We start from the raw sequence: 23315 nt of genomic DNA, 5'->3' as shown, positions 1-23315 counted from the left end.
ACTGTCACCATAGCTGAATTGAGAAAAGCACATACTGAGAAACCTATTCATCAAGCTCTTCAACTTAATAGAATATTATGAATATCATGCATTTATTTTAAGTTCTGGTCAGTCTTGCCTTATCTTTATCTGTGTTTTTATTTTTGGTATGTTTTTGTTCTGTTCTGTTCTGTTTTCTCTTCTGCAACATTCAAGAAATTCTGTTAGGCATTATAAAACATTACCACCCAAGATGCCTTTACTAGAAAATGGCACTCATTGGAACATATACAGGTAAGAAGTATTCAGAATCCCCTTTGAGTAGTTAATTTTATAAAAAAAAATAGCATTTCCCTATGCAAACTCATATTTCATGCGATTTTGATAATGGAGAGATAAGGGATATACTCCTAAAATAACTTGCTCTAAGTGTCTAAATTAACCTTTACATATAAAAGACAAACACTTTTTATTGGGTAGAACTTCAAACTATACTCAAATATCACTGTTAACATTGGATGTTGCACTTTTCTTTGTTACATTTTTTTTAATGTATATGATTTTGGTTACATGTCAGATTTATTTTCATTTTGTTTAAATGGTTTTAATTTACAAAGCTCAACTCTTCCTGCATGTGCTAAGACCAAATCAGTGATTAGACAGGATATTTCACTTCTTCGTGATTGCCTTAATTCACGAATATCAAAATTTGGAGATGAACTACTGGTTAGGTAAGAAACTAAAGATTAATACCCCCTCCTGTTTGATATCTTATATGGTTTTTGCAGAGTAAATTAGCTTCACTGTGAACTACTCTCACATAATATACAATAGATCACATCCTTTAATGCTGGCTTAAGGTTTACTCCTGTTAAGAAGGGTTTAGATTTATATTTCATTCCACTTTCCTACTAGTGGATATTTTTTTATCACACTCATTTATTTTTAAAAATTTAGATAATTTTTAACAAAAAGAATTTGTAGAATTCTTTTTTTTTGCTTTATTTTCTAAATAAATCTTTACACTGTCATCCAGTCAGCCTTTTATGTTTTTCTTAATTAAATCATTGTGATTCTACATTTTCTGTAAAGAGAGCATTATTTTATGAGTTAATATCTAACATTGTATTCCTTTCTTTGTTTTCTTTTTCTTTCTCTTCTACCATTGGATGCAATGGCACTAGTGAACTACAGCCCTCCCTTGACAGGGCTAGGAGTGCTAGTACCAACTGCTTGAGACCAGATACTAGTTTGCATTCACCAGAACGAGAAAGGTATAAAATACAGACTTATGAATTTCTTGTCATCTGTGCTGGTGATCTCTCTCAGTTTTGTTTTTCTTCACATGAGTACTCTTCATATCTGTACATTCATGTCTGCCTTGGTATTTGTAGACCTTTTTGCTTCTATATTCATGTATGTCATGTAAGTTGTGTGTTGGAGTTTATAACTGCTTCTGGCTTCTTTCCCTGTTTTAGTTCAAGCTGATGTCACTGCTTACAAAAGTCCTCAGTATGCTGATAAAAGCATTACAGTGTTAAGTGAAGTGTTTTGAAGAAGCACCATGTGATTGTTAATCTTCATCATCATTGCTAAAACGTATAACATTTGTTTCTTGCCTGTTCTGTGCACTGCTCATAAGGCAGTGACCTTACCTACAAGTTATATGGCAAAACTCTCATATTTCAAACCAGAACTGTAGTTTGTATAATAGCATATTTTCTACAAATGAGCCAACCAAACTTCATTGCTTTCTTAATCGAATCTGCCGCTTCTGCTTTTGCATCTACTTAAATAACAAGGTGATCAGTACGTTAATTTTCTCACTCTATGACATGATATTAAGGCTGGCATAATCCTTAGGAAGTCATTCTAAATTTAAATTAAATACTGACTAATTCCTTAAATCCTTCACATGTATTATGAATAATTTCTTTATTTTTTTCATATTATAATAGCTTAGTTCAAAATCTTATGTGAACCAAATACTAATGATTTGTTTTATAGGTAGGATTGTTCCACAACAGAATTTCTCAGTGTCTAAGAGTTATTCCATTTTTGTCTAAGAATTACTCCATTTTAAGATGAAATTCTGATTTTACTAAAGGCAATAACAGATTCCTATTGTCTATATTGAAAATATAATTTATACAATTTACATTTAATTAGTAGGGCAGCTAATAATATGAAAATGATAGCCACTCACAACCTGATGGTTAAATCAGTTGCTTATTTTCACTGTCAGGGGAGAGGACCTGTAAATAAAAGTGATTATTTTTGTCTTTTATTTAAATATTCTTTTCTTTTGATAATACGTGGAATTTTCCTCCCCTACTACCACCTTTCCCATTGCTCCCAGATTGGAGTTATAGTATTCTCAAAGTTGTGCTCTTGTACAGGAGTGACTAAGTAATCTTCTATTGATAATATGTCAGCTAGATCTATGCTCGTTTGTTCTTTTTTAAGATCTAGCCCGAGATATCGTAGCTAATATATATGTAGTTACCAAAAAATATAAAAGAAATAAGGCAATGCATAATTAAATACAAGATATCGTTTTAGATTAAATAAAAATAAGTTTATAGTAGCAGAATATTAGTAACTGTGTATAGATATATACAGCTGCGTTCATGTATAAGCAGTTGTTTTATAGTGTATGGACATAGGTAGTGTATGTTTTGTAATTTCATTTCAAAATGTCATACATCAAGCTGAGTATTCAGTGAAAAAATAGTTGGCAATTGTAAAATATTTCATTAAAATATTCTAATTTAAATTCATCACTGTTGCTAACTAGATCTATCATGTCTTTGTGATTCATCTGACATAGCTTTTTACCACTAGGCACTAAATAGAATCTGCAACATTTTTCATAAGAACCTTACTAAAAAAAAAAAAATCCAGTCTGTGTTAATAGCATCTACCATTTACTAAATGTTAGGTTATGTTAAATCATCTGTAGGTATGGTCCATAAAAATAGTGTGTCACTATGAAATTTTTCTACCTGTGCTGTAAGAAGTCCTAGAGGGTGATTGAATAGTTGCTTTTGCTTTTGAGTCCTTCACTGGGTAAAGAAAAGCTTTTTTTTAGTGATGTTTGTGTTCAAAATTTCCATGATGGTTTTCTTGCAAATAATAGGTACCTATGTGGTTCTCTTAGGGGATTAGTGACATGCATTTCTTGCCTTTGGACACTGATGTCATTATTCCAATGCATCAAAGTTTCAGAGCAAGATGTTAAATGCATTAAAAGATATCGAACAATTTGGGGAGGGAAGAGTAGTTTTAGAAGGCTTCATCCTCCACTATTGAATGCTTTAGCATGAGATAAGTGATCAGTCACTTATAATCATAGAAATGTGTTTTAGTTTGAAGAACACAGACTTAAGTTCAAGGTGTGCAAAAAGCATTTTGTGTCTATGCTGGACAAGATAGGAGTAATGGCCTTAAGTTTCAGTAAGATAGGTTCCTGTTAAACATCAGAAAATGCTTGTGAAAGTGTGTATAATTAATAATATTGGAAAGGCTGCCTAGACTAGAATTGCCAGACAGAATTCTGTAGTTACTTCTGCTTATAGGGAGGAGATATACTACCTGAATTTGTGAAATACAATCTATATAGCACCACTTTTTTACTATTGTGTGTAAGAAACATATTGAAGATCTTGGTGTTTTTTTCATTAAGTGGATTCTTTTTTCTCAGAATATATTTGTAGATTTTATTTTAAAATATGGGCTTGTAGGCTTCAAATTATAAAGACAGAATTCCAAATGCGGCATTATATATTTTCTTCAAATAAATTATGAGTATACATATCTGTTGAAAATTCCTTCTGCTCCGTTCCCCCAACGTTTTGTCTCAGAGAGTATAAAATAGATTGCAGTTGACACCACAAGTTAGAATAGTCTACCTGAAACATCAGTCTACCTGATATTTAACAAATGCTTTTAGCTCTGTGTAACCGACTGATAATAGAACACCATTTGTTTGTGTTAATGCTTTACTGGGTTAAAAAAAACAAATCCTTGAGTTCTGTGTAACATTTCTCTTATCATTTGGAATGGTTGGAGCAATTGTTAATTTGAAGAAGCTGCTGTGCCAGCAAAAGCAAAAGTCATTGTATTACCAGCATTAACAGTGTACTATTTCTGAATGTATAAACCTTTCAGTTGCACTAAAAATTAGAAAATAAGCTCTTTTTTTCTGCTATTGTAAGCTACATCATTTGTAAAAGAAAACTCTGCTAATTTAACTGGACTGGCAAACTGCCCTTGCCTTGATGCAGGCCTAGCTAAGCACTCTGGTAGGTGGAAAACTTTGGTACAATATTTGGCAGAGTATGCTAGGATATTCAAAGAGATCTAGCCTTGATTTACTGCATGTATATGCAATTACACGTTACCAGTCTTTTTTTTCTCCTCCCATTATTCCTAACTGTTTTGGTCAAAAAAAAAAAAATTGTCTTGTTGAAGTTTCTGTGATTATGTGCAAGACATATGTTAGCTTAGAAAGTAGTCGTAAATACCCTCTAATGCCCTTGAAAATGTTTTTGAGCAGCCAATACTTCCATTAGTGTGTTATTTCATTACTGCTCTGTTCTTTTCACTGTGTCTCAAAATTTCTACTATTTCTCCTTTTGAGTGTCATGTCTGTAGAACAGAGCAGTCTATGTGCAGTCAGCAGCTTCAGCTCAGGAGGGCCCCAGGCCTGAGATTTAAGTGCAATAGCACTTAAATATCAATTCACTAGCAATTTCTCATCATAGTATCAACTCTCCTAGATGAGCTAATGTTTAATATGTTAGCCACAGGTAGTTATTTGCTACACATTGTGGCTTCTGTTTACTGTCTACATTTCTTGTATTGCAAGCAAATATAGGGTGTCATAGCAGATAACACAAAATGGGCAGAGCAAATTGGTAATATTTGTAAGCTTTGGTGCTGAGAGGTTTAGTTAGTGGAGTTCTGAGCAAGGAAGCTGAAAAGCACATCAGAGCAGTCAGACTGAGGATACTCAGCACACCTGCAAAACCCTCTGTTAGATTCAGTCTGAGATGTTGGCTCCTAGAGAAGTCAAAACATCACAAAGATATTTCAGGATTTTTTCTGCTAATTGGTCACTGCCATCTAACAATTTGAAACAGTCATTTGATACAGTTAAGTCCTACCCTGCTTCAGGCTTTTTTTGATTTTAGTGTGATTTTTATTAACTTTTTTTTTTAGTGATTTTGGAATATTAGCAGTTTATATCAAATTCTTTTAAAGGTTTTATTTAAAATAATTCACAGGAAAATATCTGTTTGCATTAGGTATGCAGTGTATTATGTTTTTTTTTCCTTTCAAACATGTAAAAGGATGGGTTGTTGCATGTTTGTCTGCAATGTAATGTGGCTCATGATCATTCAGAACTCAGTGAAAGAGAGCATGTTCACAAAGTTCATACTGCATGACCTAGGTAATTCTATCAACTGCTATTTAATATTTATAGTAAATATCAGCATATTAAGGGCTTTGACTGAGTGCACTGATGCATTAACATTTCTTTAACTCTTGCTTTGGAGAGAAAAAGAAACTAACCACTAACAACCTGTCTTCTGAAATCTATTCCTAAATGTTCAGGTGATGCTAATCTTCTTGAAACCTTTGTTATTTGCATGCCCTATAAGTGAACCCCTTTTCCTTTTTTACGTGGACTGGAAAAATTCCTCAGAAAGTGAAATATATATAGTTGTGCAGAGCTTATATAGTTTATGTTCTGCTATTTTTGTCAATTAAACAGTATATTTTTGGAGTTGCAAATTATTGTATTTACAGTTGCACTTTACAGCCATATAACATCACCACAAGAAAATCAATGCTCATCTGGAGTATATTATTTACTATTCTAAATTAAATGAGCTTTTTAAAGAAAAAAAAAGCTATAACACACGAGTTTCCTTCCCAATTCAGATTATATTTATTTCTATAACATGTAACCTAATGGAATGCATTTCAGGGATACCAAGAAATGAATCCCAGTTGGCTGCATGCACCTGCAGTGTATATTGTGAAATTAAATATATATATATATATTTCTAGTACACAAATGAGAGTAGTTTAATTGTTGCTAATTGTTTTGCCTTTAGAGTATGTAAAAATGATAGTGTGTAATGAAAAATGGATGCAGTATTGCTCTCTCCTTTAAATTAAGTTTAAGATTAAACATTTACTTTAACTTCAAGTTACTTAAGAGAGAGTAACTGCTTATTGAGTAATGCTTTTCTGAGAAATTCCCACTTTAATCTTTGAATCTTCTTGGTTCTATGAAAGAACCAAGTAATCAAGAGGAAGTAGTCAATACTGTAATATTAAGTCTTTAAAATCTGAGCTGTAGTTTCTACTGAAGTATTCAGTTAAGAGAACACTTGAATGGACATGGTCTACTTTAGAAAAACTTCAAAGTGAACAGAATATGAAGATACAAGTGTTCAAGACAGTAATGGTGCTTTGTGACATATAGTATAATAAAAGTATAACCTTTAACGTATACAGAGCTTCTTCATCCTAGCAGCTATGCAGTATATAAGGGGCTATTTAGGCCCATTACAGTTGAACTGCAGTTGGACTAAGGGAGCTTTAGAAACTGATTTACACTTGTAAATCTTTAACTAAGAATGCATTTTTCAGTGCAGAGATCTAGAAAAAACTAGGATGACAACCCATACATGCAGTATGTGAAAAGCTCTTTTAGTTTGGGATTATAGCTTTCTGTGTGAGAGAAAGACATCTAGATAATCTATCCTTTGAGAATATTTGAAAATTTAGGGGGCACTATGAGGAAGATTTAAAACAATGCTGCTTATTTGGGCACACATTCTATTCGTTTCAACTATAATGCTTCTGCAGTCAGCAGACATAAGAGCAATACACCTGGGAATTTGAAAGCTATTAGAAAGAAAAATAATTAAATGACAAATTATCCATTTCCTTACTTTGAGGGTATTTTTCCAGTCCCCAAACCCATACATTTTAATTTTATCACAAACTAAATATCCTATTTTTTTCCTGTTTTATTGAACGGGCAAACAGGGGTAGATGGTCCCCCTCCCTAGAGAGGAGACGACCTACTAGTCCCAGGATTCATATCCAGCATGCATCTCCGGAGGATGACAGGTACTGGTCAACTCCTCCCAGCTGCAAAGTGGCTTACTGCATCTTGCACTCTCAGAGGAGTATTCTGAAACTTAAAATATAGAGACTTCTAACTTCCAGAAGCCCAAAATAAAACAGCAGCTTAGCTATCATCTCTGCATTTTGTTGAACTGTTATAAAGCACCTAGCAATTAATGTCTGTTCAAATCTTCAGTTTGTCTGAACAGTGACAAGCCATGAAATAAGACGTCTAATGCAACAGAGCAACATCTGTGTCAGTGTTCTTCAGTCTGGTTTTACCTACTTCTGTAAATGTTCGTGGCGTTTTCACTGTGGTGCTTTATAATATAAGTATCTGTTGTAGACCCTGTTTTTGTCTAGGTATTTGTTTTTATTTTAGTTCTTTTTTTCTAACACTCTGTTTCTAGAGAAAATAATCTGATATGTTGGAACTGCCTGTAACACACATTAGTTGGTGTATGTAAAAATTGGCACTTTTACTTAATTCCATCCTAAATTAGGAATGTCTTCGTGGAGTAAGTTTTCTTAACAAGGTAAGTTTTGTTTAAGAAAGCCAGTGCCTTGAATATACTTTTGTGCTAAATTACCAGCTATGATGAATAGAAGCATTTATATTTTTCCTGTCATAAACTTCCTACTCAAATCAGTTTTGGTGGTTGATTGGTAGTAGTGATTTTTTTTATGTCTTTCCTTATAATTGTAATTTTTTTATGTCTTTATACTTAGGTCCTTTTTTAATCAAAGCAGATAGGTGATAATTTTACTAAAATTCAAAAATTGTCCATCGAAATATTTTGTTTTATAAAAAATGTCAGGATAAAGCTGATTCATGTAAATAATCCATATTTCTGTAAACTCTTATGAAGCTGGACATGAAACTGTAAGACAAATATACGGATATATTTTTTCTTAAATTACTGCAGTGCTACTGTTTACTGTTGCTTAAAACTATCCACAGTAGTTATATTTGTACTGTAATCTGTCTCACTAGCTTGATACTGGCTTGATTCCACTAATATAAAGTGGAGAGTGTGTGAAACCTGTAACTGTGTTTGGATATTATTTCTCTTTCACCAACTGTAAGCCAGCATTATAAATCAGAAACTTGTAAAACGTTATTTCAAAACCCTTAGTGGTGTTCTTGCAGATACTTCTTACAGATACTGCATTTTGCAAACACTAATCCTGGGCAATTTAATGGGACAGCAGTTTACTCTCCACAAATGTACTTGGTAATTGTAGAGGTATTTGAGTAACTTTGCTTCCCATTTTTGAAGTCTATGGAAAGACTGTCTTTGACTTCAGTGGATTATACCTCATGCTGAAATCACTTAATACATGTTAGCAAACACATTACAGTAAAGCATCTGTAGGATTAGAAACCATTGTAAGATTTTGAATGAAAGAAGAATGGCAGTCTAACTTGCTTAGTGAAATCTGTTACTTTCTGTAGCTCTTGCAAAAATCAAAAGGGTCAGAAGGGATGGTGTATGTGGAAGTCTTGTGGGCACTCTGGTCACTAGAAGCAGTGCTGCAGTGATGGAGCTCAGAGCAGCTGAGGCTGCCTGTCCTGCTGCCTACTCGCAGCCTCCTTGTTCCATGTTCTTTCTGCCTGACTAAAAGGAGTTACAAGAACATGGGGTTCTTCATTTTACATGTCCAATAGAAAATGAAGAAGAGTCCAAAACATGCAGTTAACTGTAACTGCCATGCAGTGCTTTAACTTCTTCCTTCCAGAGAGCAAAGGATTAATTAAGGGAAGGTGAGCATTGTAGACCTTGACTGATGTCTTGGACTTTGAACCTCCTCTGCAACTTGACCTTCTTCTGAGGAATATTTTGATTACTTCACTTCTTTTCTGCTATCATCAGGATAGTCATGTAGTGCCAAGTAATAGGACCGGGTTTTCCCAGCACATACTGGTCTAGCACAGCTCCTGAGAAGGCATGGTTCTTCTCTGAGGTCCATCAGCAGATGAATTAGCATAACTCATGCTTAAATCTAGATAGTCCACCTAGTATGTAGAATATCACAAAGGAAATCAAAGGCACTTCACCTTTGTAAAAAGCTTTTGTTGTTGTTTCCAATCATACTGGTTATTTCCCATAGCTTTATTTGACAGACAGTGCTGACAGTTGGTCGGAACAACTCACATCTGACATTTATGCTTTTAAGATACGTTTTTACCAAGTTAACAGCTGATGGAGTGGGTGCCAGGGGAATGTATATCTGAAGGATAGACTGGGATGACTAACGTCTGGTCACCACTTTCCAATCATATCCCACAGATTAATTGACTTTGACAGATGTCATCGCACATGTCATTTGCATGCATTCCTGAGTTATCTTACAAAGTGGCCAAATTTGCATATAGGGTGTAATCAAGAGCTATTCCTGAGCATGAATTTGTAGTCCCGTGTGTGAAAATGAGGAGCAACCAAGGTTTCAAAGTAGCTGTGACCACTCAGCTGACATGCCATGTAGATATAGCCTTCCAGAAATCCTCAGGAAAATTCAGGGAATATTGAACATGACATTCTTGATATCTTAAGGCTAAATAAGTAAACGAACCAGCCAAAAATGGCTGAAATCTCTTTTATAGTAATCATTAATAGTCAATAATAGGTTATTTTAAAAAAGAGTCTGAATTTTATAAAACAGTTATTTTGTCACTTCATGAGTATCAGTCTTTAATTTTGATGGAAATATTAAAATATTTATGTTTAAAGATTTTGTTTGTACTCAACAGCAGTAACTGTTTCAAAGCACATGAGTCTTCATCAAGTGTGAATAGCCTGTTTGAATACTGGAATGCCTTCTTGATCTGAGATTTGCTACAAAAACATCACAGAATATACACTAAGGTCCCAGATAAGGGAGACATACCTAGCAGAAACCTGCTACATGTAACTCACTGTTATAAAATACAACAAGATGACTTGATTTTTTTTCCATTACTTAAATCAAAAGCAAGTTACTAAGTTTTCTGACAAGATCAGAAACTAAAAATGCTGAGATTCAAGAATATTCATGAATATGATGAAACAAAGTGCAGCTATAGTCTTCTAGAAAAGTTATGGCCTTTATGATCAAATTTCAAAATGGTATGAAATTATGAGAAAAAAAAAATCTTTTCTTGTACCGTACATAGCTAATCTCATCATTCTTTACAAACATGTTGATGTAGTGTGTAAGTCTGTAGTGATGTTCATCTCCCAGGTGCTCTGATGGTATCAAATCCTGTAGGTAATATGAGTGGCAGTAAGAATTTTTCTTTTACTAACAAGCCAGCCATTTTGAATCTATGGGATGTAGGGTAGGGTAGGAGACTATATTTACAGTACTTCTTACTGTTGAGTACAGGATCTTGTCTGGAAGGTGCATAAGGGAGCATCAGCATGTAGACTTTTCTTCAACATATTCCATTGTATCAAATTCTCTGAGAAGACTATACAGAGGCTTGGCCTTCCCCATAGTTAGAAAAAAATCCTCAATGTCTTCATTAGTCCCACAAATCTTCTGGGTAACTAAAACTTGTTTACGTTTCTACATTTCATCTATTGATGAAATCTCTCAAAACTATAGCATTCATTTTACAAAACGCAGGTTTTGTTTTTTTCTGTGCCCTGTTATACTGCTTAGTTTCTTAAAGCAGGACCGATAAATTTTACTTTGCCCAGCAATCTCATTGGTCTCAGAATAGATGTAGTATTTATTCTAAATGCTGTATTTACTATGTAAGCTTATCTGTTTCAAAGAGTTTCTTGCAGAGACCACCTGTGTTTGGCTCTAATTCTTTTTACCCAAAATGCTGGTGCTACCCACATGTAAGATGGAGTAAGTGGGACAGCAGCTCTCAGAGATGTAACAACGCCTGGAGTGTTTCATGAAGTTACTCATATGGAAAAATTATCCATGTTTTTGTAGGACTGTGTCCAAAATGAGAAATATTTTTCTCTGTTTCTTAAGGAGTATTTGAATGATAACAAAATAGATTTTAAGCATTCATGTTAAGAAAATTATTTTTGTGTGACATTGTTAAATGTTAAGAATATATCTGTATGTAAATATCACCACTTTCCATTGTATTGTGACATGTAAGATAACTGTTCACCTTTTTCAGTGGTTGTTTAGCTTTTAAGTTTATGACCTTAAAAAGAATGTTACCATTTGTTCAGCATACTAAAATTTTAGATACAAGTTTAATATATACCCCAGATTATTAGTAGAGTGAATTTTGATGGATGTATTCAGGTAAAAGGTATGTTTAAAAATCTTAAATTAATACATCTTATTTTGAAAAAGTTTTATTTTGTACTATATGCTGTATTTGGTAACCAACAAGCCAATAATATTGATGGCAAATTGAAATCTGGGAACAAATTCAAAGGTTCATATAGAAGTTAAGAAATATTCTGAATACTATTTTATTTTTTGAAAAAAAATGGAATAGTGCTGAGGCACACTATTTTTCTTAAAAATTGAATAATGCTGAGAGTTTTTCTTCTTTTGTTACTGGATTGTTGTTTCTTATGAATCACTGTAGCAGAACAGTTTGCAGTAGAATATGAAGGGGAAGGTGTTGTCTATAGGTTAATATATTAGGCTAATGAACAAATCCTGTAGATTAGTTTTTGAGAGGTATAATGGTATAAATAGTGCTGCCATTCAACATACAGAATATTAAGATTTTTTTTAATGGATTGTGCCTTGTTTTTTTTTTTACTTTATTGCAGTATGGATTGTTAAAGTGGTACCTCAGAATTCCAAAATTCCCTTAAATATAGTGAACAAAAATATAGTCAACAAAATGACTTAAATATAGTCAACAAAAGGGGTCATGCGGATCATAGTCTTGCTCAGAAGATAGTGCCTTAGTACTTCTGGTTAATATATTTGACTGCATGTCTCCATCTTCACTGCATGTGACCATCTCTCTGTTTCTGCTCATTCTGCCCAAATTCACATCCGTGTTTCCAAATTTTGTGAAGAACAAGGACCCTGGAGTCTTGCATTCCAAAACAGGACAGTGTAGACCACCTAAGTGCTAAACCTGGAGCAGTACAGAGGTATCCTTATTTGCTCAAATTTTAGTTCCTAGTAAATGAGGTATTGACTTTATGCTATGAGTAGCTTCTTGATATGCTCTGCCTGATATTTTTATGTATTGGGTTTTTATTCTCTTTATGTGTAAGTATTTGGTGTGCATGTGTTGTTCACACATATTATTTAGTACTCTGTTAAATATAGCTAAAAGCTGAATTTTAATATGTCATGAGTGTCATATTTCTGAGATATACTGTTCTCAGTGGTAGCACAGAGACCATAGAACTATGTTCAGCTCACTAGGACTATATTACTTTGTCACTTTTCACAGAGTGGCATTTCTTATTGTCAGTTTTCCTCTGCTTTATCCTTTTGAGGGAAAAGAATGAAGCAAAGGGTGCCTGTGTGCACTGTTTCTCCATTGCTGTTAATGTCAGAGCTTAAGCAAATGGTGTAAAGGCATACAGGGAAAATAAGCTCCCTGGCAAACCAAATGAAAGGTGAAGATGGTTCCAGAGGACATTGGAAGGATAATGCTGCATTCAGTGCATCTGCACATAAGTTTAAATAGTTTGCTGACTTTAGGGTTTAAGTAAAATTTACAGCATTTAGTATGAGTTTCCATGTGTATGCATCTTGAATGGGTCCTGATAAAGAAAAAAGAAAAAAAAAAAGACAACAAACACAAAAGTTACTGGAGAAAAGAGTCTGAGGGAATTTTAGTTTGTAATGTGAGAGAGTATTTATTGAAAGAATGTGTATTCTTTAAAGAACTAGAAGCCATGCAGTAATGATCTCTGTTCTTGCATGTTCCTGCAAAAATTTTGCTTTATTATTTTGTCCTATTTTCTTTGTTGTTAACCACACCATGTTACACTGTAATGCAGTTCAAATCCTGCAGTACACGCAAAGCGTGGAAAACCACTGTGACTGTATTCCTTGGACATAGTTTGGTATATTCCAGTTCAGACACTGGATTTCTCTTCATAGCCAGCAACACTTAAAATGATTTTTTTTCCTTTAATTTTTTTATCTTTTTGTTTTACCCTTAGTAATTCTTTTCTAGCTTGATATATCATTGATTATATCAGTGCAAGATCCTAACGTATTTTTTGTCATCTCGTATGTGTTACATGCAAGTGAGGTTTTCTCAGCATTTCTGGTTTCATTATAGCTAATCGATCCTCATTTTTGTCCACTCTTGGTCTTAGTTTATGCACTTTTTAAAAGTAAAAGACTAATGTATCTTGATAATTACCAGAATTTTCAGTTTGTCGATCTTAATTTCTAAATACCTGCATTTCCATGGATAGTAGGACAAATTTTGTAACAGAGAAGACTGTTGCAGAGATATCACAGATATATAGTCCTAGGTGAAGCATGCTTTACCATCACCCTCAAATTCATTGACTTGTTTTATTCATCCCTGTTTACTCCCAAATTAAATACTTGTATGACAAAGGTTACCTTTTCAAAATGCAGCCCCTAAAAGAAAGACCTGCTTTGCTACTTGAGTGGTGATTGACTGACCTGTGATCAGGTTAAGGAAAAAGAATGTTAAAGAATGTTTAGTATTATTTCCTGATCCTTGCTCCAGCTGTTTTTTTCTTACTGCCTACTCTGCAATTGTTTTTTACTGCTGTCAACAGATGGCTAAAAGGCCTGTGAGGAAGATGCTGTTTCTAATCAAATACCAATTTTCAAATGGGAGCTAGCTGCATGCTCAGTCAGGGTTAATGTTTTGTTCCCTCTTTTGGTACCTTGAAACCTCACACCATCAGGCCCATGCAAAGCTAATAAAGTCCCTGTGACATAAACCCCCAGTTCACCAGCCTATTCAGGAACATAGTTGTGACTTCATCATCTGTCAGCCATTTCTGCCATTGCCTTTACAATACGTGATTAGTAATTTTCATATAAGCTTCATATCTTTTGTATTCTTTTTCTTCTTTGTTTATTTCTTTTCTGACATCTCATTTCACAGGCAGTCCAGAAAAGTGGAAAGATATAGCAGCCAAAAACAAACTAGAAAAGGCTCCGCAGCTGAAACAGAAAGGTAGGATTAATGATATAATATGCAGTAAACATCTCTCACAAGCAAACTGATTCCAGTGCTTTGAGTATACATCTAATATAACTGTTAAAGCAGTATCAAAAACTATGTTGTTGTAGCTTACAATATTTTTTAGTCTGTATCTATATATTTGCTATGTTGCCGTACATACAAAATTTCTATGGCTTTCTCCATTGTTGCATATAAGCTTGAAAGATCAACAGTCCATCTCATGAACCAAATCTGAGACCCATTGCCACTAATTTGGTCTTTGTAAAATGAAAATTTGGAGCAGAATATTTAGCATATGTCATTGGTGTGGCATATTTCTTCTTTTTGAAAATAAAGGTCTTTCCCCAGGTAAAATGCATATTTGCATCTGCCATTTTTATGCATGTGACTTCAGTTGTGCTGCAGCTTTTAGGGTGTGTTAATACACTGAGCCATGCCATTTGTTGTTTGTAATTTGACTGTAGACCTCTTGAATCATTAATCTGTTTATATATATTTCTCATCCTCAAAGTTATTATAAAAGGCAAAGATTTTAGATATAAATTTAATAGTAAAGAACAAGAAATATGCCACACCAATGAAAAATGCTAAATATTTTGCTGCAAATTTTCATTGTCTTCAAAGTCTTCAAAGAGACTATTTTCACTTTATGATATACAAATGGTAAATTCCACATTTAAGAAACTATAGAAAATTTTATTATCTGTCATTACATAAAGCTAAATTCGCCACTAGGACTTAATTTCTTGTTTCGTTGAATCTTCCTATACATCTATTATGATTGTAACTTCATACCGTAATTCAGGGTTATATATTCAAATTCTAATGAAAAAGGTGAAAACATAAAGGAAAGAAGAATTGATTCAAGACTAGATCTAGCTAAGTGCTGAATTTTGTTCAGCTTAAATACAAACAGTGATTATGCCTGGTTATGCCTGAAACAGGTTGATGTCAGTTTTGATTAGCAGATGTGCACATCTGTTTGCCCGGTGGAGTCTGAAAAACTTCAATGAACAACAAACATTTTTATTTTCAAATATAATGTGCATAATGCAGGAAAAATTCAGTAAGAGTTTTGCCATGGAGTTTGCTAAAGCCAGGTTTCCTTCAGCCTTTTTTTTTCTCCTGATTTCTGACAGTGAAGGGAGCTACTGCTTCCCTGACTTCCCATGGGACTGCGATTACTGTGGTCTCTTGATTCATGCTCTATGCCTAAAAAGCTTGAAGGAAGCTGGGAAGGTAGATAATATAGGAGAGGGATAGAAAGTAAATGGAGATAAAAAAAATGAGGGGAACATAAATAGAAAATATGGGAGCATAAAGGATGAGAGTTCAGAAAAGAAGGTGTTGGCAAAAGGACAAGGACAATAGAATGAGAGGGACTGGCAGAGTCCAGAAGACCCGCATCTGGAGAATATATTTGTATGCATGCTTACATTTCAAACCTGAAATGGCAATGTACAACCTGGGGGTGTCTTCTGAAATTGCAATAAGTGCATAAACCGAAAAACATGTACTAAATCTTGTGGTTTTGTACTAAACTAAATGGGGGATGTGAATCATAATTATGAAATACTTGGAATTTCAAATATTGCAGATGGTAGGAACTTATTTGCAGGGACTGTGACTGTGAAGTGTTATGCTGAATACATTAGCCAGCACGTGGGCTTTTCCTGTAAGGATAAGCATGTAATAACATTTAGGAAAAATGGGCTATTTGAGGCTTAGGCAACATGTTTCTCTACTTAAAACAACCATCATAGGTCTGATTTTAGTTTTATTTCCAAGACATTTCAGAGATTCTTACAGTTTTAACTCAAAATATAACATACAGCTGAGCATTTCTTCATGACTATGAGAAAAAGTGACACCAAAGGCAACTCAAATATTGCAAATAGTGCCTTGTATGCGGAATTTCTGTGTGATATAATGGTTTGAGAGCTGGATTCTAAAGAGGACTTCAGTAAATCTAATGATTCATGTGCTGAACTTTGACAATTTTTTTTTCCTTTTTCTCATTGATCAGTCCCCTTGTAATGGCTGTGGTCAGCATGTAGTGCTAAGTATGTTGGTTTTTAAGCATTGTGAAATCTGTTGACAGGAGTCAATAGGAAAACTAGGAAAAAAAACAGTAGAAAAAATAGAAAAAAAAAGGAAACTAGATACAAGTACTTCCCTCTGCCCAAGATAAGGACAGTTTCTAAAAGTGTCAATCTCATAGCTTTTTTTTTTTTTTTCTTACATTCCAGCAGAAGAGGGAGAGCTCTGATTTCTGATGATTTTAGATGTTAGCCACAAAAATATCTAAACATATCTGAATGCTCTAGTTAGTATTTAATCAGAACGTTAATGTTGTGTTAATGCCAGGAGATTTTGTTAAAAGGCCAAACAAATGGCAAATACAGCTCAATACTAGTACTTCCCTAAATATCAATTTTTGTCTTAGATTTGGCCCTAATTTTCCTATTCAGAGATCTTGTCAGGTTCAGTGGATTACTGAGAATAAGAACTAGCATACTGTCAACTTCTTTATAAAACCCCTCAACATTATATGTAAGATTAAGTTTTTAGGTATTGTGGTATCTTAGGGAGTTTATATAAACAGAAGGAAGCAAATCCTTTCAGAATAGTTTGCAGAGGTTAAGAGTTCTAATAACAATTCCATGGTAAGCCTTCAAAATGAGACTGTAACCTTTTCTGAAGTGGTAAAACGGCTTAGAAAAACCTCCAGTATTTTTTTGTGTCCGTATGAATGGGACTACAAAACTATGATGAAAAACGGACTCAGACAACTCTTGATTTCTTTTCTTTTACCCCTGACTACTCACCCCGAAAACACCAAAGTTGAGATTGCCTGTCAGGTTTTGTCACAACATTACGACACAGTGTTTATCAGCCTGGTACGTGCCATGTTTTCCCAAGGATGCTCTGCCAGAGGTGCACGAGATCAACAGTGAACACTTTCTTCACAGTACCATATGCAGCAGCATGTTTCATTTAATACATAGCAGTGGGACATGAGTTTCAAGTGAACGGAATTTGAGTTTTCTGGGGATAAAACAGGGTTGGGACATTTAGATCCCCTGACAAGCTGCTGCCTGTTGGATTAACCTTCCTTCACAGGGACCAGCAGTGCCTGGAGATGGCACATGCCCAAATGTGCTGTTGCAGTCCCATTGCTACCACATGTCATTCCTCTCCTAATGTGCCTCAATTCTATCTCAGCTTCTTGGTCATATACCAGCTTTTGTCTCTCGTAATTGTTCCTTTTTGTCTTATTGTCCTAACCAGCTATTTGCAGGATTCTTCCTTTCAGCAACTGATCTTTCTTCTAACACAGTAAATTTTTAATTGCATTTTTTTCTTTTCTTTTTCTTTTCAGTTTCCTTTTAGCTCTAGTCTTCATTTTCACCCCAGGCATTTTTGTTCTCTATCTAAAACCTCAGCTGAGTCTGGTTTACCTTCATTTTAGTTAGGCAGATCCTGTTTTGTCTAGTGGAAGAAGGTCTGTGAAGAAGGTATTACTGAACGAACAGCAGTAAGGTTTTGAGTGCCAGGTCAGGTGCCTGTTCTTTTGAATTGAAGCACAAGTTCTCATAATGCTTCACTGGATTCTTAAATAAATTCCAGGATTAGTGAGCCTTTACTGTGAAACAGATTGGAACTGGGCACATGACAACCATGTTCATTTTGAGCATACTTCTGTTGTGAAAACGAAGTGGGGTCTGTGTTGCCTTGTTTCAAAGGAAGTTATGTGCAATAGTGGGGATTCCCTTTAGGCCAGCACAGAGAAATGGGCATTTTCAGAACTCAATTCATCTTCGCTATCTTGCTTTCTCTTGCAACCAGGTGAATCAATCTCTTCAGGAATGTTACAGGTGTCCCCAGGGAAGTCCTGGAATGAATATTAAGCTTGGAAGAAATCCAGGGGGTGGAAGTAGGCAATTAGAGCATCCAAGCAATTTGTTGCAGTCCTTTAAGAATGTCGTAAAACCACTGTGAGTGTGATTATGATTAGTATGGTTTCCTGAATACCACCAAAGGACAAAGTTCAAGATGGGAGGCATCTTATGTCATACTTGCCACCTTCTCAAAAGATGTTTTCAAATTTGGCACTGACTTGGTCTTTATCTAAAAAAATGAAGGTCTCATCTAGAATTTAAAAAATTACTGAAGTTGGGCAGTAAACAGTCTTGCCTGTAGATTCCACTCTGTTTAGGACAAAGTGAGAAGACAGTTGCTGTGAGAACATCTTAACTGAATGAACTGTATGACTGAGCACAAAAGCAGCTGTTTCAGATTCTTCTTATTTCAATTCTCTGAAGTAGAGAATTAACTTTCAAAGAACTGAGGAAGTTTTCAATTATAAAAAATATATGGAAAAGCTTTTTGATATGTTTTAAAAAACACCAATGGTAGCGTCCACCTAGAAAATTTGGGGAGTGCACTGTTACGTTGTTGTAATACTTAGAAGGAAACAAAAGTTCTAACATTAATTCCTAGATTTACCTTATCGCTCTCTAAATCTGTAATGCTTCAAGTTAGCTTACACACACAATATATGCAATTATTAAACAACTAGTAATTGTGTTTTATTATCCTAACACAATTAATCCTTTTACTGCATATGTTAATAATGTTTTCGTTAGTGATCCTTCAGAACCCTTCTATTTTCTAGGGATTACTGCAGAAAGATACTGAAATACACACCTTATTTCAAGTTCTTAAGGAAACCAAGGGAATTACATATATGCTTGCATATTGTCCTTGTTTAGGATGTTAATAGGAATATGGTTAGCATTTTTAATAAAATAAAACATGTACCTTAAAAACAGAAATGTTTTGTGTTAAAACTAGGTATTCATAGCCTGCTCTGTGGTAGTACTTTTCTGTAGTGTATGTTAGCCTGGTTGCTGTGTTGAAGATGCAGCTGGATTCTTGGCCAACTATGCTAGTCAGTGCAGTATATCAGCTACACAGCTAGAGTCGTGTGTCTGTGCAGTTGTGAGTGCTCTGCGGTTTGTGGTTTGGAAAGATCAGTTGTATTCTGAATTAATGGCCTTTGCCTGAAATGCTAGCAGTGGTCCTGCAGCTGGGATTGGTGGTTCGTTCTTTGGAGGAGGGGGGCATGGGGAAGCGTGCCTGGAGCTAACAACTGAACGGTTTCTTTTTGGCCCTGATGTTTTAGGGGTCTGCTACCATGTCTCTCTAGAAGGGGACTTCCAGCCCCACGAACGACTGAACAGCCAGTCATTAGGGGAAGGCATCACGCTCGCTCGAGGTCGAGTGAGCACTCTAGTATCAGACCTTTATGCTCTGTACATCACCTAGCTCCTGGAGGGTCGGCGCCACCTTCTCCACTTCTGACAAGGTTGCTATTACATGTACAGCCCAGCTTTGTGTCCTGCCTCCCAGGTGTCAGTGTGGTGTTGTGCTTTCCTGAGCATACATGGCACGTTCACTCATTCTGGCACCATAGATTATCCTCTCCTCATGGTATTTACACTTTTCCCATATCCTTTATTCTGCCCAGCTTCACCATCCAGAAGGTATCTTTTACTATCGAATTTGAGTAGTTATACAGTGCAGAGCAAAAATTTGGCTGTGTTTTGTCCTTCCATCGTTGTGTTTTGTTTTGCATCCATATGAAAATTACCGAAGCATTTTGCTTCAGTAGTGTGCAGGAAATAACCTGCCATTTGCACAGCTAACTCTCACCCCACAGACTAAGAGGAAGTTGATTGTTCTACATATTATGAACTCTCTTAAAGTATTTTGAACACAGGCAAATGTTTACCTTGAAATTGCAAATGGTTGGCAAACTCCCCAGTTGCAACTCTAGTGTAGTAGACAAGCAGTGCCTGTCTGCTAGGATGTGTGGGACTTACTGTCGCTGGCCAGGAAGGTTAAAGGTAAGGTCTCCTGGAGCCATCAGCTTCCTGTCTTGCCTTTCCCTTTCCCTAGTTGTTAGAGGTGCTCTGCCTTACCAGTTTAGGAGCAATCCAACGACGTGTGTTAAACTCAGATACTCAGTACATCTGTAAGAAACCAAATAGCCGAGGGGCTCTGAAATAATACTCACTAGAATTCAACCATAGTTAATGGGGTTTTAGTATCTGTTTAGGGTGGAATATTAAAGATTGGATACATTGCTTTTTACTCTTTCCATTTTGTCCTGTATATATGCAGACATATTCACTTTCACACAGACAATACAAACATTGAAAAACGCTTTCTTTTTTTGCTGAATTTCAGGGAGAAAAAACATTAGTTGCTTGCAGTCCTGTTCTTTGTGGCCTCCTACAATTATTGCATCAGCGCGAAGGGAATACAAATGTTAATAAAGCATAAAGATGGCATTTTGTAGGGTCTTTATACCAGTGCAGCAGATCATAATCTTAGAATTGTGGGTTATAATCACAAGTGACTCTTAGAAAACTACTTACAGTTCAGTGGGTTTTGGCTAGTATTTCTCAAAGGGAGGAAAAAAAAAGATCAATTTCTCCTCAGTTGAAAGTTGTTAGAGAAAATTAAGATAAGGCCATATAAATTCATTAGGTATCTGATTTGAGTATGTGCATATGGCATACACCATAATCTGTTTCAAACCCATCTCCTGTATATGCAATTGAATACACGTTTAAAACTCAGAATATATGAATTCTCTTCGTTTGGGTTATTTTGTTTTTATTTTCATTTCATCTGCAGAATACATCAACAAGGAAGTCCCACACAGTCTCCTCCTGCAGACACGTCCTTCAGCAGTCGCAGGGGAAGACAGCTACCGCAAGTTCCAGTGAGAAGTGGCAGTATAGAGCAAGGTATCAAATAATGAGTTTATCATAGCTCACACTCTTTGATTTCTTACCTTTCTTTGCTTTGCTTAAAGTCTCCTTTTGTAATTACATATTCAATGCTCTATTTCTACCATAAAGCAATAGAAGAGAAGGAAAGCTTATCTCTAGTCTGGAAAGTCCAGCAGAGTTTGAAAAGGAACATATTATATATGATTCAATTGCCTTAATTTTCTAGTGCTTTTTTTGTCTGACCACTTTAAAATTTCTAATAGAATCATTATAGTTTCCATCCACATTTTTCCAGGAACACATTTAGTTTGTGTTCGGTTAAAGAAATCAAGAGACAAAATTTTGACAACAAAACAGTATTATTCATTTCTTATTTTGTGATTTATATTAATTGTTGTGCATTGCTAACATAAATAATAACTATCATAATTTTTTTTCTTCTGGAATGAAATATTGGTCCAGTGAGTAAAGAATCAAAACAGTCAGCATGAGAAATGTGAAAGTACAGGTTATCTGCTGTTACATTCACAAAAATAAACTAGTCATGGAAAGAGAACTTGTCTTTTTTGGAAAGCACAATGTAGGCCTAGTGGTTGTGGAAGATGTTTTACATACAAATATCAAATAAACATGAATATTGCTCCTTCTTTTTCTAGCAACAAACTCCACACAGAATATGAGCTGTTACGGTAGAATGAAATGGCTGTAAAGTTAGCTTTAATATCACAGTGGGTGATATGTGTACATTTAATTTTTTTCTGTCTTCAAAAGCCTATTTTCTCATTGACTACAAGCAACAATTTAAATTGCTGTATACTACAAGGTTTTCTTCAACATGGAAATGAAAAGAATACTCCTGATGTTAATATATTGTGGTGTTTCTGCAACAGTTCATTGACCCCTTGCTTGAATACATAATGTTCCCAACCATGAACTTTTTATAAAGGATTATCAAAGCTTTTTATATCATGCATAATGGTTTATACTAGCATAAATTCAGTTTATGTTAACTTTGTGGCTTTGAGTTTGAGCTTATCTTAAATCAAAGACATTTTCTTGTTTAATATGTATTTATTGTGTATCATTATTATACTAATACAAGTGGGTCTTAGTTTGAACTTTATGTTTGAGTATTCTGGTTTTGTTTCCTAATGAATGAAGGACTCTCTGGGTTATGAACTGGTAAAAAGCTACATTTATAGCTTCTATTTTCACATGTTAGTATGTTAGGAGTTTAGAAATGAAATATCATGTGTCTTTTGTATTTCTTTTGCAATTCAGAATTGGGCAAAATATATAATGATGAATAGCTTTTAATTTAATTCAGCTTTCTTTTGAGTATTCATCTATCATCTTTCTCCTGTTTCTGGTAACTATTATGCTGTGAATAAAATTCCATGAGAATGAGTAGCAGTGGATTGTAGTTATACAAAAGGGCAAAAACAAATTAATTAAACAGCTGTTTCAAGTTTAGAAAGTTGTTGATACCTTGAAAATCCCTGAAGTAATACTGTTTCATTGAATACGTATTTACATTTATGATTGATATGCTTGTGACGTGTATAAAATGTGCAAGAAATATGCTATATATCCCTGACTTCACTGTTACGCCTATGTCAATATGGCTGTATTACTGCAAATGCAATCCGAGACTAAAGAGATTTCCTTTTCTACATCCAGTAGAGGGATGTCAAGGGACGCCCAGTGCTTCAAGGGAATTCTGTTTAATATACTGTAAACTATCATCTTGATATTGAAATAACTGTTAAGGTTTTGCGCTCTACACAAATTCTCTTGTGTCAAGAGAGACCAAAACACATCTGGATATATACGTTTGTGAATCTAAATATGTTTTACAGATCATAATAATTGTTGTAAATACACTGAATTTCTTTAAATCAAGACTCTCTTTTCTCCTTTGGCATTTTCACATTCAGGAGACATAGAAGAATCTATTCATGTAATTTTATTATTCATTAAAACTCAGTTTGTGAAAAAGTGAGAGTTAACAAAGGATCAAGAGGCCATTCGTAATTATATCTTTAGAGACAGTATCTGTAAAAGTTCTTGTAGACTGCAGATAGTTGCTAAGTCTAGTATGGAAGGAAAAATAAATGCTATGTATTTTCACTTGGAAAAGTTGTAAAAAAAAATAGATGATATTTTCAGCAAGTTCAATACATGACTGTAGCTGTTTCCAGTGCAACATCATCAGCAGTACTTCCGAAGCTCCAAGATGCACAGAGGTCTTTTATCAGGATAAGGTC

The 23315-nt window shown here is 34.8% G+C and overlaps 1 protein-coding gene across 43 annotated transcripts in view; it reads left to right on the top strand.

The window, feature by feature from the left end:
• RIMS1 (regulating synaptic membrane exocytosis 1) overlaps nt 1-23315 on the top strand; it is a 304893-nt gene that overhangs the window by 196963 nt on the left and 84615 nt on the right. For 8 of the 43 annotated variants that reach the window (XM_088539890.1, XM_088539877.1, XM_088539888.1 and 5 more), the window contains 2 exons: nt 14162-14233; nt 20951-21063. In XM_088539890.1, the coding sequence (XP_088396016.1) occupies nt 14162-14233; nt 20951-21063 (185 nt within the window). Of the gene's footprint in view, nt 1-195; nt 274-596; nt 711-1163; nt 1254-7047; nt 7132-12122; nt 12201-14161; nt 14234-19430; nt 19614-20950; nt 21064-23315 lie in introns of all 43 variants that reach the window. The other 35 variants (XM_088539887.1, XM_088539873.1, XM_088539869.1 and 32 more) reach the window with 11 other exon arrangements.

This window comes from Tinamus guttatus, unplaced genomic scaffold (assembly GCF_059628265.1).
Source record: "Tinamus guttatus ecotype Peru unplaced genomic scaffold, ASM5962826v1 Tinamus_guttatus_pri_ptg000051l, whole genome shotgun sequence".
NCBI lineage: Eukaryota > Metazoa > Chordata > Aves > Tinamiformes > Tinamidae > Tinamus > Tinamus guttatus.
Note: the sequence above shows the minus strand (reverse complement) of the source record. Positions and strands in the feature narration are given on the sequence as shown.